Here is a 21,273-nt window from a genome sequence, read left to right as displayed (position 1 = left end):
AATTTTGATATTACAGAATTTAGAGAAATTATGTTTTAGTAAGTAGTATTGAAAATACTTAAATTATTTATGTACATTTTTTTGTTTGATTATTATCTTAAAGACATGCTATTTATCTGTATCTCAGTTTTTCATACTTTGATCCTTTATCTTTAATCAATTAAAATTTCATATTTCAATTTCAGGAATTTAAAATAAAAACGTCTATTAGGAATTTCAAATAGCTAAGAGTTCTCCAAAAATTATCCAAGGTAATATTTGATACTGCATGTAAATTATGCAATCAAACCATCATAGAGGTGTCCACAAAACAACCTGGTTTAAGCATTTAACACTCATTAGGAGAGAGGTGGGGAGGGAGGCCGGGGGAAATGCATAATTCTCCGAACAAAAACTGAATTATCCCCAATCTCCAGAATTTTGGGCAACAACCCATCTAAAACTACAATGTTTCCTACAACAGGTATAACGAATTCTTGGTCTCCTGCTAAGAAACTTTCCTGAAGACACAGACCAGGAGCAAGAACAGCTGGGTGGTGCTGGTATCATGCCCTCCACTATTCCACACAGCACTTTTGTTTATTAGATGCACGTTTTATGCTCTGTGGCTCCAAAGTGTCAACAGAGCTTATGAAAATCAAGATTTATTCTCAAAGCTTGATATTGAATCCATGACAATAGATAAATAAGAAACAATATGTTCTTAATTTGTCTGACAATGATTCATGAAGCAGAAATACAACTTGATCTTCATAAGCCATGCTTGCTGTTGAATTTTAGACAATTACTCTTTGCCTGTCTCTGCTCCCTTCTTCCTCCTATTTCTCCCTTAACTTCATCTTTTCTTCAATACAGTGTTTCATTAAAATTAATATCCATGCAGGAGTTCAAAATTAAAAAGGCCAACTGGACATGGTAGTGCATGTCTGTAATACCAGCTACTCGTAAGACTGGCAGAATAGCAAGTTCTTTGCCAGCCTGGGCAACTTGATGTCTAGAATTTTAAAAGGGCGGGGCTGGTGATGCAGCTCATGGTACTGCCCTGGGTTCAATTCCCAGTACTGTAATTTTTTTAAAAAAAGGCCAAGCATATATTGTTAATAGAAGACCCAACCAATAAGGAGACCACTAGTCAAATATCTTATAATTAAAGAACACCAGGGCTGGAAGGAATGTGTTTTTTCTGGTTTGGATTTCAAATTGGAGCGGGAAGGTTCTCAAAGTAGAAGCCATGTGGGAACAGGAGGGCTATTTTGGGAATATAGTTATGCTAATCAAGGGGGTCCTCTCTGAACATACTCTTTTGGTGGGAGGAGAAAAGTCCGTAGGCTGTGTTTATGGAATGTTCATGCCTTAGAACCAACTACTCCAATTTATACATGAGTTCACACAAGTGACAATACACCACTGGTTAATGGACCCCAGCTGCCACCTTCCAGTGCCAGGGTTCCTGGTTTGTGTTGTACAGTGATGCTGTCTAACAGTGAAGAAGGAAAGCAGTGAGTATGGAAACAGAAATGCTTCCAGTTTTATTTAACACAGGCCCTGACAGGTCTTAAAGCAGTGGGTGGCTAGGAGAGATTGAGGTAAGTTCTTGCCAAAAACCCAGAGCCTGACCAGTCAGTGGGGGAGAAGTTATTAATCTTCCATATTTTGTAGTCAGTTTAAATTTGGAAAGTAAGTTGAAAAGAGATAAGACTGTGCTCTTCACCTAAATAAGAAAGTCCAAATGATGGTTCTTTAATGTCAATTTTCATTCTTTCCTTTGTTGAACTCTGCTTCAGAATAAATGTGCCAGTTGCCAAAGAATGGGATGGGGGTGGGGGTGGTCAGCAAGGAAAAAAACCCTCCTAAGGTTATGGTGATTCAGTTTACCAGTGGTGGAGACTGAACACATACCAGGCTCTGTGCTGAAGGCTGCAGAACCTGAGAGGCTCAACAACATCCTATCACTGCCTTCAGGAACAGACAGTCCCTCTGGAGGCCACATCCAGACTGGCTGTTGCAATGCACTGTGGTGGCGTCAGTGTCAGCACGGAGACCACAGGTAAATGTGGGTGTTCCTCTAGATCCTGGCCTTCCAGAAAGCTGACCCCTGAATAGAGGCATTTCACGGGCTCATCCACCTGGCTGTCATATCCAGTGGCCTGGTTTCTTCCAGAAACCAAGGAATCAGAATTTCTGGGGATGGAAGCCAGATACTTGCCTTTTGAAAAAAAATTCATGTAGATAGATCCAGATGAATGCAGCATTAGAAGAAGCCCAAGTGACTAGTGACTAGAGGGAGAAGGGTGGGGAAGAGTTTTCCAGGAAGAGGAACTGCAGCAGAAAAAGCAAGGGGTCAAGACACAGCTAGGTGACTACTGGGTGGAACTGGAGGAGAAATCAGGGAAAAATGAGGGACAGCTGATGCAAGTGAGCTGCCAGGTGGTGTGAAATCTATACTCTTCTGCAGAGGATGAGGAATCCCCAAAGGGGGCAGTGGCAAGGCAATCTGTTTATTTCAGAACAATCGTAGTGGATCAGTATGAATGAATAAGGCATTAAGATGGAAAACCTGCAGATGTTGATGCTATAAATTATTATTTTACAAAGAATATATCTGCTTTTTAGTTTTAATAGAAATTCAGAAAATAAACATTAAGCATCCAAGTGAGCACAAGAGTTATCACATACTGCAAACAATACCTTGGATTATATATTCATAGTTTAAAAAAAAAAAAAACACATGGGTTCAAACTGTGGCTCTAACATGTTCTAGCTAATTGACTCATAATGTTACTGAATATCTCTGAACCTCAATTTCCTCATCTACAAAATGGAGAAATTAGTACCCACATCACAGGGTAGACTGAGTGAATATATGACCTTAATCACAGTGACCAGCTTATAATAAACACACCTGTCTGATATACTAGCCATTGTTAACATCATCACCATTGGGCAAAAACTGTTTGCTCTTCAGTAATGGGGAAAGGGTTCTAGATAGTTCAAGGGATTCCCATGAATTTGTTTTCAATGCTAAATGTTCTAGATACCTGTTCCCTGTCTTTGAAGCTCTCCATTTTATCAAGAGCTTATTTGTCCCTAACACAATTTTTTTTTAACCCCCTGAACAGTTTAACTTGAAATTGCTAGAAACTATGAAGAAAACTATAGTTAGGCTCTCTGTAAACTTGAGAAAAGGTCTGCTGATTTCTGGTGCAACGTCAGGGACAAGTATAAACAACCCAAATCTCAAATTCTGGTTTTGAGAATCTTGGATGTTTCCTATTCTCTCAGCATAGCCGTGTTTCCTAATTACTTTAAACTTGAGTTTCCATGAGAACAAGGTTTATTGTTTTAAGTCAAATATATATATTGGCATTCTTCCTTTAACTTCCCTATTCACTACTGATTCTGAAGAGGAAACGGCAGCTGTATGACATGAGCTACCAGAGAGGGCCACCTAGTGTAAGATAAGTAGACTGATTTATTATTTTGAAGACTTTAATAGAAGAACATGGGGTGAAAGCAGAATATACTATTAAAAGTGACAATGAAAAGTCACACAGGTCTATTATACCAAGAGTGGTAGCCAGATGGTCTACATTTCTCATGACAATTAAAGAAAAGATAGTCAAATGCTAGCAGGCAGAATGCAGGTCAGATACAAAGAGCCAAATTATGTCGGTGATGGAGAAATCCCCAAGCAGGAGGCTGGGAATCTATCTCCTTGAAGAGATCTTTGAGATCAGATCCCTGTTTGGATGATTTATACACAGAGCTGTCTGGAGGCAGCAAGGATGATTAAATCACTGGTTCTAAAACCTTTTATTTGTAACCCTTGCTCTCTTTCTCTTTATCCCAAATCATTCCTCTAAAATTAAACAAAAATTTCCACATGTTCAACTTGTTAGGCATGCCACCATAGTGCACAGTCCTTGCACACAGTAGGCATGCAGATTAGCAATACTTTTTAGCTTGGTAGCACAGAGTCAAGGCTGAGAGAGAGAAGAAAGATACAGAGAATACTCCTATGGCTGAAAATTTCCAAGTGTAACAGGACAGGCATTGTGGCCTCTGTAATGCATTTTTGAAACATTCTCAGTATTTACCCTGACCCTGCTAGGGTCAACAAAAACTCTGGTGTATGCTTTCCTTCTTCTGTCTACGTTCCTATTCAAGCTCAGTTATGCTGGAACAACTATATAAGCCAAACATTCCTTCTGGAGCAGGCCCTTGAAAACACCCAACTAAGAGAACAACATGTTTTTCCCCATTAGCACTCAAAATGTGAAAACCACAATTACATCTGCTCAATTGTCCTTATTCCTTGTAAAACAAGAGTGGAAGGGAGTGGCTCAAAACTACCGATGCCTTCCAAAATGAATTCCTGCAGTGGTGTGCCCGTGAATCACAGCAATGAATCATGTGCCATGCTTTCCCACCACCGTGCACCTGTGATATGTAATCCAGCACACATTTTAAATTAATTTTAATGCTTAGATAGTCCCGCATATTCAATTTCTTTCCTTACACATAAAGCAACATGTCACTTCCCTCCAGGGTCACTTCCTCTTCCCTCTCAATAACTCTCTCTTAGTTCTTTATCAAGTATGTATTAAAAGCCTACCATGTGACGACACTACTGATTAGAGATGAACAAAAACATGCTCTCAAAGAACTTCTGGTCTGGTGGCATATGCAGGATGCAGTAAGCTCAGGAAGAAAAAGAACACAGATATTTGACACAGGATGGTGGAAGGCAAATCCAACTAGAGATTCAAGTATATATATAAAGATATTCAAATATACCTATATTCAATAGATGAGTGTAGAGTTTGAGGGAGAAATAAAGACTTAAGACATAAATCAGAAAGCAGCATACAGATGTAGTCAAAGCTATGAGACAGATGAAATAAAGTCACTTCATGGGGCGGAAGTCAGAAGAGAAGAGGTCTGACAACTCAGAATGGGGGTAACTCCAATGTTAAAAGTTGAAGAGGTGAAAAGAAATAACTAAAGTAGACAGAGGATGAATGGTTACTATAGTCACAGGAGATCTACTGTGAAAAACTCTAGTTGCAGCATACAAAATGGATTAGATGGGGCACATGTTGATATAAGACGACTAGTGCAGGGAGCTAGAAAAATGACTTTACACAGGCCTGAGACCTGAGCTCCTGAAGGATTTCTGCTTGAGCCTGTCCATCTTTCAGGCAGAGAACAAAAATGTCCATGAGAACACCAAAGATAAGCTTTTCAAATAGTAGCTTACATCCAGGGGGAAATCTGGGGACCCAGGGAGCCCATTTCTCTTGAGGGAGGATGTTACACTGCCTTGTCCTTTCTATAGACAGAATCTTAAATTTCCTACCCTTTCCAAGTGAATAAATGTCACTCCTTCCAACTTCGTCTCTTTGTCAATCACATTCCTGTAACATGTTGATAGCTATGCAGAAATTATAGCAGTGATCCAGGTGAGTGAAACTGATGGAGAGGATGTGGGTGATGGAGACAAGGTGGTAAGAGCAGACACATTCAAGAAATACTGGAAGAGTAACACTGTCAGGATTTGAAAATGGACTGGACAGGGAAAGTGAAGAGGGAACAAAAAGACACTCTTAGGTTTTTGTCATGCAACACTGGATGGATGATACAGCTACTCCATTACTCAAGAACACTGGACAAGGATGCAGGCGGGGGAAGATCAGAAATTCAGTCTTGGGCATGAACAGGGATGCTGAGGAGGCAACTGGGACTGGAGCTCAAAACAGAGGTGGGACTAAAGACAGCAGCTGAAATTCTTCTGCCAATATGGTGAAAATGCTGACTTGTGGGAAAGGCTGCTTTGGAGAGATACTAGGAAGAAGATGATATAGTATAGGAATGACTTCTTAGATACTGGAATACTTATTAGCTGTAAAGAATAAGATAAACCTGCAAAGCAGGCTGACAGAGTAACTAAAGAGGTAAGAAATAATAGAAGCCAACGGAGATGTTATTTCAAGAAGAGTGGAAGCACCCATGTCAATGCTAATGGTAGTTAATATCCTTTAAAGTTCACAAGTAATTCTGGACGAATACTTGGAGGAGAAGGAATATGTTACTTAAACCATAAATTTTCAACAGAAAATTCCACATGGTCATAAACTGAATTACCACTTCAAGCTATCTGGTTTGGTTCAGTTTTTTCTCAGATAACCAGATACTCTTGACACCTATGAAGTCTATTCCCTAATGGAGAATACTGAACATGCAATTTATTGTTTTTCTAAGTCATATATAACAAACAAGCTCATTCCTCATAAATGTTTGTTTTCTTCAGAATTTAATATTAACTCAAGAAGGAAACATTTTCTTGTCCATCTAAAAGCAGTTAACTTTACATAGTAATCCAATGGCTACTTTAAAATTATACTTAAGGGGTTGAGGTGGTAGCTCAGTGGTAGAGTGTCTGCCTTGTACATGTGAGGCACTGGGTTTGATCCTCAGCATCACATAAAAAATAAGTAAAATACAGGTATTGTGTCCATTACCACTAAAAAAATTATTTTAAAAATTACATATAAAATAAGAATACTGCTGATTACTTAGCATAATATATGGTACATAGTAGGAGCTCAATAAATGTTCACTGAGTAAATGAATGCTGGGCTTAGAAATGCCATTGTAAAATTACATCTCAACTTAACCAAATCATCATATTTTTCCTAAATGCAACATTTATGTCCCACATAAATTTTCTAGAGTTCACAGTTGCAAAGCAAAATAGTTACAAAAACTATAAAGATGCAAAGTAGGAAAGACTTGTTATTTGCTTCAAAATAATACAGAAGACACCAATAACAAAATACTTTACAGTTTACCACTATTTTTTTTTACCCAGTAAAATGTTTGCTTTCTCAATGCCTAATTCTCAAAGGACTTCTAAAGGGCTATGCCTTGTGCCTGAAGGGATCATGACTGGCTCTGCATATGTTTTGTTCACGACTCTGGGTACATTATTGATCAGTGCCACACAGTAAAAAGAGCACCTGGCAAATAAAAAAGCTGAATCAAGTTTTATACAATGAATCAAAAGTGAGAGAAATGGCGACCATTACACTTTACTCACAGATCAAACCTTGTTCCTGTAACTCCCTCATTCCAGTGCGGTCAACCACACGGAGTTGCTTCTTGGCCTTCTCATTTCTATTTTTTGGTTTTTGTTTGTTTTTATTTTTATTTTGCAGTACTGGGGATTGAACCCAGGGTCTTGAGCATGCTAGGCAAGCGCTCTTATCCCAGAACTACACCTCAGCCCAAACTTCCCCTTTTTTGTGACATGCCCTTGCTGTCTAGCCCCAGTGTGTGGAATGCCACGGCATAGAAATTTCCTCATATCCATGAAGCCTTTTTTCTACTCCACAGGTAGAAGAAATCCTTTCCTAAACTGCACAAATGCCATAATTTACCTATGCCTCTTTATAATGATTAACATGTTTTACCTTACAATAGGTACAGTTACCTTTACATTTTATGGTGAGAAGTTATGTGTATAGTCACATATACACATATATAGACAGAGAGGGTTTTTATTTGTAGTTATTTACTTATAATTTAGTCTCTTCTAATAGTTTTTTCAAATTCATTATGAATAGACTTGGTATCAACTACTCTGTCTCCTCCATAAGGCCTAGCTTCTTGTCTTGCACAGAGTAGGGGATCATTAAATGAAGGAATGTAAAATTAATCTTCATGGTATATTTTCTTTATACACAGTTTATACAATGAACACAATGAAATGAACAAAGCATGCTGAAGTCCCAAAGAACTTAAGTCATCAGTTACATAAATATATATTTGGCCCTTCTCATCTTCACCCTCTATTATATAGCAATTTTCCTGGAGCAACTGATTGAACACAAACTCACAGTTAAGTGTCCTTCATGATGATCTGGGAAATGAATGAATAAGTACTCTGTGGCTACCAGTTGCATTATGGAATCACCTAGGAATTCCATCCTTTGATTGTGGCCTCTGAAAAAAAGAAACAATAGTAAAAAGAAATTAATAAGCCTTGTGAATGTCAGGAAAAAACAGAACTTTTAAAAAGGCATGACTTTAAAAGACAATGTATGTATTCATATTGTTTTAAAGCACAAAATGAAATACAATTCCATGATGCTCCTCAACCGAGAAGAGCCCTGTGTTAACAAAGTGAGTACTGTCCAGGATTAAACAACCAGTAAAATAAAGATTGGTAAATAGTGACTGGTTAGAAGTGAAGTGTATCATCTGAAAAATAAAGGAAAATACAAACTGTAACCTTGTAACAAAAGAAAGTAAAAAGGCACAAGATTTTTTCCACTAAATTTATTTAATATATATACCCTTATTCAAATCTGGGATCCAGTTTAAGAATATTAAAAACAAAAAAATTATAGTAAGAATCTTTAAAGTTTACTGAGTTGAGAATATATGATTTGGGGTAAGAGTAAAAAAATTGTATTAAAAAACTAAAAGAAATAAAACTTTGCTTATTTTCTTAATCATTTTACTAGCTCATCATCAAAATCATTCATTGAAGGCAAGGATCAGTGGGCCAGACTCGGCCCACAGTGTGTTTCTACAAGTAAAGTTCAACGAAACACAGTCCTACTCATTCTTTTATAATCTATGGCCTCTTTCAGGCTGAAAAAAAATCACATGGTCTGCAAAGCCTTGCATCTGTCCTTGCATGTAAAATGTTTTTATTTCCTTCATGCCTCCCGTAAATTTCATGAAGGCACAAGATGCATAACATTGGGACCAAAAATACTGAATTGGAGAATTTACCCTGGTCCACACCACTGTCTGCTGACTCATGTCTCACAATGACTGTCCTGCAAATGTGTCTGAAATTTCAACTCCTTGTGTATGCCTTTGAAAGGCATACATAAAGGTTTGGAACTGTCTCATGTAAACAGTCACGTTGGGACTACATGAAGACTTCAAACTCACAGGGTCAGATGGTTAAACCCCACAGTTCTCAATGTGAATGCCCTTGCCAGAAGTCGAACATGAGTAAAAATTACTCCAATTGCTTCTTCAAACTCAGTAAGTTTCTGGAGAACTGGAGAAGTTTCAATAAGTTGTCGATCAGTATTTGGCTCTTGTAGCTACAAAAAAATAGAATCATGAACAGATTTAGGTTAGAAAAGTAATTATCAATTCTAGGACAGTGTTTTATAAAATTCCTTCTCCTGTGAGCAGAAATTTCTGAAATGCCAATAAAACATGGAAGCTTCTTTCTCATCTCTTAAAATGGCAAATAAACCTAATATTTAAAGAAGGCTCAAATAATATTTTCCAATCTTCCATCAAATTTCAAGGCCAAGTACTATACACAGATAGTTCAAAATCCCAAGTATTAGACTAACTCTCCAAGGAAGATGCAAGCCGAAGAACAGCTGTTGGAGAATATATATATCTAGTAAAGCAGCGGTTCTCCCACTTTAGCACTCTTAAAAACACTGGCAGGGCTTGTTAAAGGCAGATGGCTGGGCCCCACCCTGGAGTGACTGATTTTGTATGTGAAGTGAGGACTGAGAATCTGCCTTCCTGACAAGATCCTGGTGATGCAGATGCTGTTGTCTGGGGACTGCTTTGAGGCCAGTGCTTTAAGAGTTACTTGACTGCTGTGTCTTCCAGGGACCCAACTATTTGGGCAAATGAGCATCATTAAAACTGAATTCAGCTTACAATGGAGATTTTTATACCACTAGACAGGTGGTGTACCACATAACAATGAGCCTTTAACAACTGGCAGAGAGCAAATAGGAAAAGTATAATTAAAATGAACATTTTCAACAACTTTGGGCAATCTCATATGATTAATAAAATATTTCTAAAGAACTGTGAATTAATGTCATTCACTACTATAAAGCCTCTCCTAAGAGTTCAACTACTACTGATTAGTCTTATTTTATTTATTTTATATACATATTCATACATGAAAATGTGTATAAATGAGTATACATATGCATATAACCCAAAGTAAAAAAGAAATAAAAGCAAAGAATAGTAAGAATTTTTAAACCAACTGAGTAAAATGGTGTCACCATGTGTAGATTGTTGAAATTCCTAAATCTTGAGTAAGAAGCCATCATATGGTACTAAAGTTTAAATTTGCAGTAAATTTAATGCAATCTGATACAACCCCTCAATTCCTAAGATCCAAATTAGGTTACAATTTACAATGTTAATTTAGTATTTGTTCTACTTTTTGAATATGCCAAGACATGCTTCCACAGTACTTCCCCGACAACAGTGGGCATGTGGATATATAGGCATCAATGCATTCGGCTTTGAATCCCATCTACTGGTATCCCCTGGGTAACAGAATCTCTTCCTCCTTGTGCTGCTCAGACCACATGACAGACACACATGGATGCGTCTTACTATTTGTTCCCAAGTTTTCCTGTTTCAAACCCCAGCTTAAAGTAAGTCACTGAAGGGAATTGAAGGATAAAAGCATGAGGGGAAAAAGGCAAAAGAAAGTGAAATAAATGGCTGTAGCCATAAAGCCTACTGCAGACAGGAAGGTCATACTTACTTGGAGTGGGTGGAGAGGATAATTGAGCCAAACTTCACGCAGGTCCTGGAAAATGGAGTGATGTCTTTAATGCTCAAGGGAGCCATTTAACGCACCCTAGAGTACTAAATAAAATGTCGTTATTTGAAATACTGAACTATTTCAGATGCTGACTCCACTTATTGCAAATTCAATAGTGCTAGCAAACTAATTTTTTAAAGTGTATTCACTATTCTAACTGCCTGTAGTGACTCTAATTAGCCTATTAAGCTGGGGAGGAAAAGAGCCACTCCCAACCCCAGAAGTCAAAGACACCTTTTAAAACTAAGTTACACATTTGGTTAACCTAATACACTGGGTTAAGCTGCTGTTTTAATCATATCTCTCAGCTCATCATTCCCCAGGAATGTGTATCAGCCATGCCTTTTTATATGTAAAACTCATCTCAAATGTCTTTTATTTTAGGCACTAATTTATATTATCGCTTGAGCTGTTTTAAAACAGTGTGGGAAACACCCCAGATTTAGTTCATAAGCTCTGGCATTTATGATATCACACTCACTGTGGGTCACACAATGTTTACCTGAAATCTGGTAATGAATTTAATGGAAAACTTTAGTATATTACTTCATTTGTTGAGTTAAATCCATGGGTAGTTATAATTAGAATTTACTCAGGATTAGTGGTTTTCCTTCAGGTTCTGACTCTAGGGAACTTCTGAATTTACTTTCTGGCTTTAAAATCAGGTTTTGAAAGAAATGACCAATTTTTTTTTTTTTTTTTTTTATTAAAGAGGGAAAATCATTTTCTAAATGCAGCAGGGTGGGGAGGATTTAGAATTGGATGGTGAGACTGAAATTTAAAAAAAATCAGTATTCTACACAACTTGCATCTTAAAAAAATACAGTTAGGGGTTATTTCCATGTATGTATGTATACACACACACACACACACACACACACACACATATGGGGGGTACCAAGAATTGAAGAACTCAGGGGCACTCAACCACCGAGTCACATCCCAGCCCAATTTTGTATTTTATTTAGAGACAGGGTCTCACTGAGTTGCTTAGCACCTTGTTGTTGAGGCTGGCTTTGAATTCACAATGCTCCTGCCTAGGCTCCTGGATTGCATACCACCATGCCCAGCTATTATTTGCCAATATTAATAAAGGGGTTTACAAATCAAATTGTTAAGCCATTTGAGAACTCCCCCCTTAATCAAATCAATAACCTTATCCTTGAATTCCTGCACTATGAATCACATGGAATGTCACTCCCTTCTCACAACTTCCTGTGTGCTCCCAATGCTTTCTTCTCCTTCCTCCACCCCTCAGTGGACATTTACCAAACTTCAGCTCTTCCCTGGCTAGTTATCAGCTCTTCTGGAGTACTCCACCATTCTTATGGCTTTCACTACTGACTCAGTTTTGATTCCAGGTTCATTTCTGCTATATCACTGACCTCTAGTCTAACTCCAGAAGGCTGAATGTCTTGTGGGCATTTCTTACCTCACATGCAACGTGACCAGATGATAATTTTTCACCTTTCATCTTAAGCTAGCGAGTGTGGTATTAGGGAGAGTTGCAGGCTCAAGTCAGGCTGCCTATGTTTAACTCTGATTCCACGTGGGCAAATTACTCAGTCTCTCTAAGCCTCCATTTCCTCAGGTATAAACCAGTTATTTATAGTACCTTCTTCAAAGTGTTTTCTGATGCCTCAATGAGCACCTTGCTCAAAGCACTAAACCCAGTGCTGGCCCACAGAAAATACTATTAATAACACTATATCAACAATAATGATAAACAGGTGTCTTTCTACCACCCCAATCTCTAAAGCTCAAGATGCTCAGGGACATTTGGATTCATCTGTCTACTAGCTCCTTCATGTTTTCAAAAATACTGTGATTTCTCCTTTGATGTCAGCTGCCATCTATCTGGAAGTAACAGCCTAACACTTCACCAGACTATTTCAACTGTGTCCATTTCCTTTCATCTACCCTGCACGCTGAAATGAGGTTCTGTTTTACCTTGTCAGAGCAAATACACTGGAACAGATCTAGAATCTCAGTGCTGCCATTTATTAGCTTAAGGCTCTCAAGCAGGTCTCTAACTTCTATTTGCTTTTCTGAAAATAATTCATGACTGATAGGTCACTGATGCAACATATAGGTGTTCAATAAAAATATGATGCAACATACTTTTATTGAACACTTATTATGCATTATGTACCTAAGATGAATAGGATACTTATTCCTGTCCACAAAAAGGCCTGGTGGGGAAGAATGAAGGTAAATAAGTACAGATAGAAAACTACAATAGTTCCCATAATAGCAAAAAAATATTTGAAACTATGTCACAGCGGCCACTTTCTCAGATTACAAGGAATGGATACAGCTGAAATGGTCTAGTTGTGAGGTGCTGGGCTGTTACGCAAAGATGGATGCAACTGCGTTTCTAGGAAGAAACCACACACAAGTACTAGGAGCATTCTTCTGGGGTACTGTGTAAGTCTTCAAAGAAGTAGTCCTGAAGAATATGAAGAAGTCTGCAAATCAGCATAAGGAGAGAACCAAAAGCAGGGTACCATAAACACGAAAATAATATGTCTTCACGTATATCTACACAAGAGGGAGATTTTAGTGAATGCCATAAAGAGGAAGAGGAAAGGAAGGAACCTGAGACAACAGATGGGAGTCGGATCATGAAAACTCCTAAACGCTGTAGTGTGTAGTGCAGATTCTGGAAGATAGTAATCAAATATCTTAAGCAAGAAAGTCACGGCCAAATTCATGCATCAAGAAGAAGACTGCATTTAGCCTGATAGGCGGCCTGGAACAGTGGGGGCGGGGGGCAGCCAGCTAAACTGTCAGGTGAGATGGGAGCACAGAGATGGAAGCAGCAGGATGGCCAAGAGAGAAGAAAGTCAAGCCACCAGGGCTAGGAGTGACAGAATTTTAAAAATGAAAGGACAGAGGGAGAGAAAAAATACAACTTCAGGATAGAACCAATCCTAAGGGTTCTGATTTAAAAGATAAAAATAAAAGAGAAATATGATTTGTGATGAGTTCAACATTAAACAGTTGAAATGAGGTGTCTGCAGAACACCCATTTTAGGCTACCCAAAAGCAACTGAAAAGATGCTCACTCCAATTTCTAAAGTTCCAGAGAAAGGCCTGGGTCAGAGATACTGGGGACAGAAGGATAGAGGCAAGCGAGGTGGGGATAGGAAAAACCCGATACATTATCTTTCTACGAGGCAAAAGAGGTAATCAAAATGAGGCGATAGATCTGAATATATCAGGTAAACCTTGAAGGGTCACACAAAGACTAAAAGATGAAAACACAAGAAACTTGTCTAGAGTTGAAAGAGTAAAAATCGGTTGAGGAGAGAAAGAAAAGACAGCCCCGCTGTTAAGAGGGCTGAGAATACAGATACAGCCAGCAGCAAAATCAACAGGAAGCAACTAGTCCCTCAACACCTTGTGGCACCTGTGAGATGCCATCAGGACCCTGAAGAGAGTGTCTCCTGCCTTCCTGCTTATGCTGCCAGTTGCCCTGCTTTGCTGTGTCTCATCCTAAATAACAATTACTACAGACACTCAAGGTTGAACCTCCCTTACCTCATGACAGCACCTAACCCCAAATTAATCCTGTTGTTTGTCTTAATTCAGTTTCAGACAAGACAACCAACCGAGAACGTCAGAATCACTGGGCACCAGCCCAGGACTCACAAAGGACAAGCCCCATTGTGAGAGCCCCCTGCCACATAGGGTCAACCAATATGACTCTGTCAGCCTATAGGCTTGTCCTCAGCTGCCTCTGGCTGATGGTTTTCTTGAAGCCATTACACACAAAAAGCACATATTCACTAACATTTCCCACGTACTGCAGCTAACAGAGGCACACCAGTATGGACATGTCAGAGCCAAAATGTCCAAATTGGTATACCTAAACACACTGCCGTGGAAAGCCTCCATTACTGAGTGAGCCCTGTTAACTTTCCATAAAAGACACCCTAAAATGAATTCTGAATCTCAGCTGTCCCATTTGTAAGATAATGTTCAGACTCTGCTTTTTCATTTAGGAACTTATTCATTTCACTCTTTCAACAAATATTTATTAAACACAGCATATGCCAGCATTGCACTAGGTACTGGAAACTTAAGATAAGCCTCCAAAGTACACAAGTGGGAGAGAAGCAGTTTAAAGAAAGAAAAGAATCTAAATACAAATGGATGCAATTTAAGAACTCAGGTGTAAAATGTGTGTAATTCAGGAAAACAGGAGTATTCTGGATGCAAGTAAGATGGGCGAAGGGGACAGGGGTAGGGTTGGGGTGGGGCAGGGAGAGGTTGCTAACCTTGCCAACAAAAGATAACAGCTACAACAACATATTTTAAGATTTAAGAAAGTCTTAAAATACATGCTATTTGTTATAGAAACAAACCAAGACACAGGCTTGTTTATTCGTGTAGGACAAAATGGGGGACAGAGAACATCTGCAGATAATTTTCCCATCAAAAGGAAATTTACACTACAAAAAGCATCACATTTCAAGAAAAAACAAAAATAGCAAATTCTCAGATATGAACAGCATTAAGGTCACAATTTTTTTAAAAACTATTGATTTTTTTTTTTTAAACTACCCAAAGTAATGCAGTAATAACATTTGACAGCCACTTAAGTTGAAGGTTTCACAAAGGCTTAAAACACTGGCTTCCTGTGTTCTTTATTACTCCACCAGGGCTATTTCATTCAATTATGATGACATTTCAATTTGGAATACAAAGTTGCCTCTCCCTTTAAATGTTAAATTGACTTGTTTTGGTACAAAAAGCATCCAGTATGCTCTATTACATGCAAGATTAAAAAGGTATCTCTGGCAATATTAATGGCTTAATACTTTAGTAACAACAGAAACTATTTTAGAATCTTTTTTCTTTAAACTATAATTTGCTTGGAGGAGAAAAAGTAACATCCATACTCTTTATTCACAGGCCCCTCAGAAACTCCCTGTGAACTGACTTTCTAAAATACATTCGTCTAGTCTACATAATTTACATAAAAACTAATCAGAAACACAAAAGCCAAAAGGCTATAACTAAGTCTGCATGGGGTAGGTATCCAGTGATTATAAAACACAAAATCATAATTAACATAAAGAAACTTTGAAATGAAGCTAAGTACTATTATATTCATATTCATATTCAATTTACAAGTGACCATGAGAAAAGATGGTTCAGGTCAAAGAAAACTCCTGGTGTAAATGCCCTTAGAACTTCCCCAACCGCCACAGCTGAGTAAGCTGTTCGGATGTACTTTATATCTACTACCTAGGGTAGATTTGGGTATTTTGTTTCTGCTAGTCTCTTCAAAATTCAAAACCAGTTGTAATAAATTCTTCTATAATGATATATAACAGAAAAATAAAAACAATTCAAGATAAATACCGGATCATTAAAGAGTAAGCGTCCAAATAACTGTTTGGCTTCCTCCAGGCTTCCCTCCAAGTAAACAGCTCCTAGATAAAAGGAAGAGAATGTCAGAAGGAAGGCTGCATTAATATGCAGAGAAAATTACATATCTCTACAAACAGCAAAAAGGCAAGCCAAAACCACTCACAGAAAAAAATTGAAGTGTTCAGAAGCGATTGTTTAAAGGTAACATTTTCCCTCTTTTAGCTATGCTTTGTGTTACACATTAGGCTGAAATGCAAAATTCAATTCACTAAAATTAAAATCTAATATTGTAAGTAGAAGAGGTCAAATATGAACTATCATGAAGGGCATGGGTAAAAGCTGTACTAAGGGTTTAAGACACAAATACCTGACTTAACTCTAAAGAGTATGTCATTTCACTTTCTGTATTTACCAAATATACACTGGCATCTAAGAAAAAGCCTGAAACAAAACCAGAGTCTGGACCAATGAAGGCTTCTGCAAACAAAAATCAGGACAACTTTTAATATGAAATAATTAAGCACTATGTATACATTCAGCATTAATTATAACAAGAAGCACTATGATAACATTTTTACTTGATATGTACTAACTCTGGTGTAGTATGATCATATTTCCTTTTTTTGAACCCAGGGCCTTATGTGTGCTAGACAAGTGCTCTATCACTAAGCTACATCCCCAGCCCTAGCCATATTTTCTTGAAATCAAATTTTTATATCTATCTTTAGAAAGGCTATTTTTCCATGCATGATGTTAGAACACTTAGTTACCAGGATTCTTGATAACTAAATACATTTATTATTTATCAATAGTCATAGTAATAATAATTGCAACAGGAGTAGTTGTTCTTTAGTTGTTGTGGTTTGAAAACCATTTATGCCCAGAGCATCATGCAAATTTCTACATTCTTTTTTTTTTTTTTTTTTTTTTTTTTTTGTGGTGCTAGAGATCAAACTCAGGGCCTTGCCCATGCTAGACAAGCACTCTACCAATGAGCTAGACCCCCTGTCCCATTTCACATTCTTACCTTCACCTTCACAGGTCATACCAAGAACAGGGCATTAGAACAGATTTATAGAATTTAGGCTCATAGTATGTGATTTGGGGAAGGGCTTAATTAAGTAGAACACAGTTCTGGATTGAATGCCACCAGGACTATACACTATGATCCTTTCAAGAACTCTATGAGTGAGTGATACTATCTCCATCTCTCAGATGGGAAAGTTGAAGATCAAAGAGACAGGATAGCTTATCAGAGACACAGATCTGATAACTGAACAGGGAACTGAATCATGTCTGCTTGGCTCTGGAGCCAACAGTAACACTAACTGTCAAAAATATTCTATGTACAAAGCACATTAATTTCATGTGATAGATAAACTCTGAAAACAGACCTATTTGTGAAAAACAGACATAGCTGTGAAAGACTGGATAATTATTAAACATTCTCTTACTACTATCATCAGCATGAAACTATAATGGGAAGCTTTTATATTCATTTTCAAAGGAAGAGGGCAAAAATGAAAAAGAAGTACAAAGGCCTTTGAAAATAAAATGTACTTTATAAAAAAGTGAGGAAATTGTCAATCTACTACAACATTTCATTGTGAAGCATACTTGTAATCATAAGTTAATTAACTCTTCATAACTTTCCTGTACCAATAGATAACTATTCTGGCTACAAACAAAAAGCAGCTTTGGATACAAAGAGCCTGAGTGAGCAGTTTAGTCTACATCAGTCTTGTTTCAAGTGAACAAATATTAGTTATAGAGACTTATCCCAGGATTTTTAAACGTGGTATTTTCAAGATGGTTAAACTAGAAAATCTTGCAAGTAATTCAAAATGTGGTCAAAATCACTGGGGTATCTCTAGCATCCCAATTTGTTTATGTATGAGAGATATTAAATCTGGAAAGTAATCCATCTCCATTCTAATTCACTTCAATTTAAGAAATATTAAACATATATCAACGCAGGAACCAAGAAAGCATGATCAGGGCTTCAGAGGAACTAAAATGACTATGAGACAAGGTAGTGGGCATTGTACTAAGCGTCTCACAAGCTTTGGGAACAAGTAATTCTGTCCCAAGTTTCCACGATGACTTTTATGTGCTCTTCAGATAGATTAGACATGCAAGAGAGAGAATTTTAAAGGGATATTACCTATCAAGGCTTCAAAGCAATTAGCCATTGCATGTCGGAGGTCTGATTCTCTACACAGGTCCGGTCCGTGAGCATATAGCATAAATCGATCCAGCTCAAGTTTCTACAAAATTCAAAAAGACAGTAAGTTCAGAGTTTGCCAAAATCCTAACTATAATAACAGCATCTCCTGGGGAGAGGCTGCTAACCACAATCCACTGGTCATACGTCAGTACATTAAGAGAGATTAATCCACCATCCATCAAGAGTCCTTTCTGTATAGCTCAGTTCAGACTAACTCAACTCTTACCCAAACTCCAATAGTACAATTAGGGTTCAGAACCAATCAGATCTGATTACTCCAAATTCATGTTCAGACCAAGGTGAGGATCTGGAGGCCCTTTCTCTGTACTCGTGTCCCTTTATGAGGTTTCCACAGTCATATCTCTTTTGAGCAATGAATTGTCTTAAGGGAGCTAAGAATATTTTTCCAGTGGACTTGTATTTCTTTTTGTGATCTGGCCTCAGGAAAATTTAAAGCCAAATTTGTTGCCCCATACTAGGTGTAGAAGTTATGAATACATCTCTGTATACTAACTTTACCTCTGGATTCATTCTTCTGCCTAAACCATATTTTCCTATGATTTCTATAGTTATTTGGTTGGTATCCTAACATACAATTCAATATAAGTCCTTTTAGAACTAGACATAAGATGAACGAATACTTTTATATAAATCCTGAGAATGAAATGATAATACTTTTCATAAAAGGAGAATGATACAAACATTTCAGAGACATGCAATAAATTGCATTCCATTACACATAATTCAATTCAATAATACTAAGCAATAACATGTCACAGTATGGCACATGTGGCAAGTCAATGAACAAACCTAGGACAATATGAGTCTCATCAGTCTTCCAATAAGACACTCAGATTTTGTGTGACTCCAGATGTAGGTTAAATATACAAATACATTTATAATGGAAAATGACAGACAAAAAATAAGGTATATTATGCTATCAATATTTTGTTTTGCTGGGAATCCACAGTATAAAGTATCCGCAAATGAGAGTTTTGACTACCACAAATAGAACAACAGAAACACCTTTTTTAAAAAAATTGATCCCAAAGTACAAGAATTTATACTAAAATATGTAAATTTCATCTGTTTCACAACTTGACTGGGAAAATCCAATTGTTTGTTATCTCTGGAGCCCTGCTTGAGAACAAACTGCAAACCTCATTTCATCTTACAAAACAACTATTCTGGAGTGCTGTGAATTTTCCAACTTACCCATAGTCCCTACTCTATTATCCTAATTTTTCCATGCAGGCATTAGTAAAACTTTTAAAAGGGAAAGAGAACAGGCTGGGAGTATAGCTCAGTAGAGTGTGTGCTTAGCATGCTCATGCATGCTGGTTCCTGGATTCAATTCCTACCACCAACAGAAAAGGAAAGGAAAACAGGGGGAAGGAGTGGTGCGCTATTGTGTGTGCCAAAATGTTCACGTGTCTGGAGAGCTGACCTCAAGCTTACATTAGACTCTCAAAGAGGTCAGCAAGCTTCTAATTCCACCACTCCCAAATGGTTAAGGACCACTGGTCTAGAGAAGGTGGGGTCACCAGTGTGTTCTGCTGGAGCCGAGCTATGGGAATGTGAAGACTTGGGCTTGGTTTTGGAAAAATTGCTTTTGGAAAATAATGTACACTTAGGATTAGGGATATCAGAAAACTATATTTTAAGAAGTATAGTTTTTTTATTTACTCTACCTTCTAAACCAAACATCCTTGCCCAGATGAGTCTCCTTGTTTAAATTTTACTTTTTTCTGAGAAAAAAAAAAAAAAGACTTGGGCTTGGTAGAAGAACAAAAATCCCCCCAAAAAAGAAACTGGCCACCCTGCACTTTTCATGGCTTTGTACTGCACCCAATGTGTTACATAAAAATGTCTGCTTTTGTGCTATGACAATTTCCCACACTTCATAAATATTCTCCCTATCATCATTCCTGGATGTGTTTGAATAATTATGCAATTCCATTACATCCTAAAATAACAAAGAAAACTTTAATGGGGGGTAATGATAATCTACTTGTTAATATGTATTTCCAATGGCATTTAGGTGAACTTTTTGGAAGCACTTCGAAAATTCAATCAACTAAACACTAAAGCAGTTGTACGTGGCATTGTGGAATTTCATTCATTGGGAGGTTATTAAAACCAAGCTTATCTTGTTGCCTACACTTTTTCATTAAGACATCCCTATTTACATTCTTGAACACCACCAAAGCTGGCTCAAAGCCTGCCATTCCAACTGTCATGGTGGGATTAAATAAAACAAAACAATGCATTCTTGCTGACACAAAAATCCCAGGCTAAAATTAATCATATTTTGAAAATAATTAATTGCCTTGGAAAGATCAAATCAAGAAAGCAGTCATAAGATTAGGACAGATTTGACTAGCCTTTTCTGTCAAATTCCAACTTCTATAACAAAATGAAAGGGGAAAATTACTTAAGCTAAAAATCAAGGAATACTCATAGAAGCTTTTCCAGTGGATCCTTGATGTTTGAGGATTTAAAAGTCACAGCTCTGCCTACTACTGCATAAACCCAAAGGTCTACAAGAATGCAAAAATTTATTATGAGAACAGTTGTAAAAGCAACAAAAATAACTAGCTCCAATAATTTCATTTACATCTTTGTGTGCTTACTATGAACAATCATCACGCCAAGCACTTTATAAATAGAATCATGAAAACTTATCTCATTTAATTCTCATAACAAGTCTGTGTAGCAGAGACTAATGTCATTTCCTCTTTACAGATAAAAAAGCAGAGACTTGGAGAAGACAATATCTGGTTCTTGGCTACCCGTTGGCAAGAGGAGGAACGTGGACTAGAACCCTGATGGGTTAGCAAAGTACCCATATTCTTATCTGTTATGATTTACTATAAGACACTGCAGGAAAGGAAAACAGCAAATCAGACCATGAAGTAAAACCCCTAGCAGGAATCTGAATTACAAAGAGGTTCTGTTAATCACTCAGCTAAGTCAATGAGGCAAGCTAGACAGCCTAAACCCTAAATATTAATTAAAGGAATTTCAGATTTGGGGGATTCTC

General features: G+C 37.5%; 1 protein-coding gene across 4 annotated transcripts in view; it reads right to left on the bottom strand.

The window, feature by feature from the left end:
- The window catches only part of DROSHA (drosha ribonuclease III), a 120,745-nt gene that overhangs the window by 9,440 nt on the left and 90,032 nt on the right, over positions 1–21,273 (bottom strand). For all 4 annotated transcript variants that reach the window (XM_079144479.1, XM_079144480.1, XM_079144482.1 and 1 more), the window contains 5 exons: positions 18,168–18,270; positions 15,995–16,065; positions 10,562–10,606; positions 8,968–9,125; positions 7,899–8,004 (listed from right to left, as the gene is read on the bottom strand). In XM_079144479.1, the coding sequence (XP_079000605.1) occupies positions 7,899–8,004; positions 8,968–9,125; positions 10,562–10,606; positions 15,995–16,065; positions 18,168–18,270 (483 nt within the window). The remainder of the gene's footprint in view (positions 1–7,898; positions 8,005–8,967; positions 9,126–10,561; positions 10,607–15,994; positions 16,066–18,167; positions 18,271–21,273) is intronic.

The sequence above is a fragment of the Sciurus vulgaris genome (assembly GCF_902686455.1).
Source record: "Sciurus vulgaris genome assembly, chromosome: 6".
Classification (NCBI taxonomy): domain Eukaryota; kingdom Metazoa; phylum Chordata; class Mammalia; order Rodentia; family Sciuridae; genus Sciurus; species Sciurus vulgaris.
The sequence above is the reverse complement of the archived record's forward strand: the minus strand, read 5'-3'. Positions and strand labels throughout refer to the sequence as shown.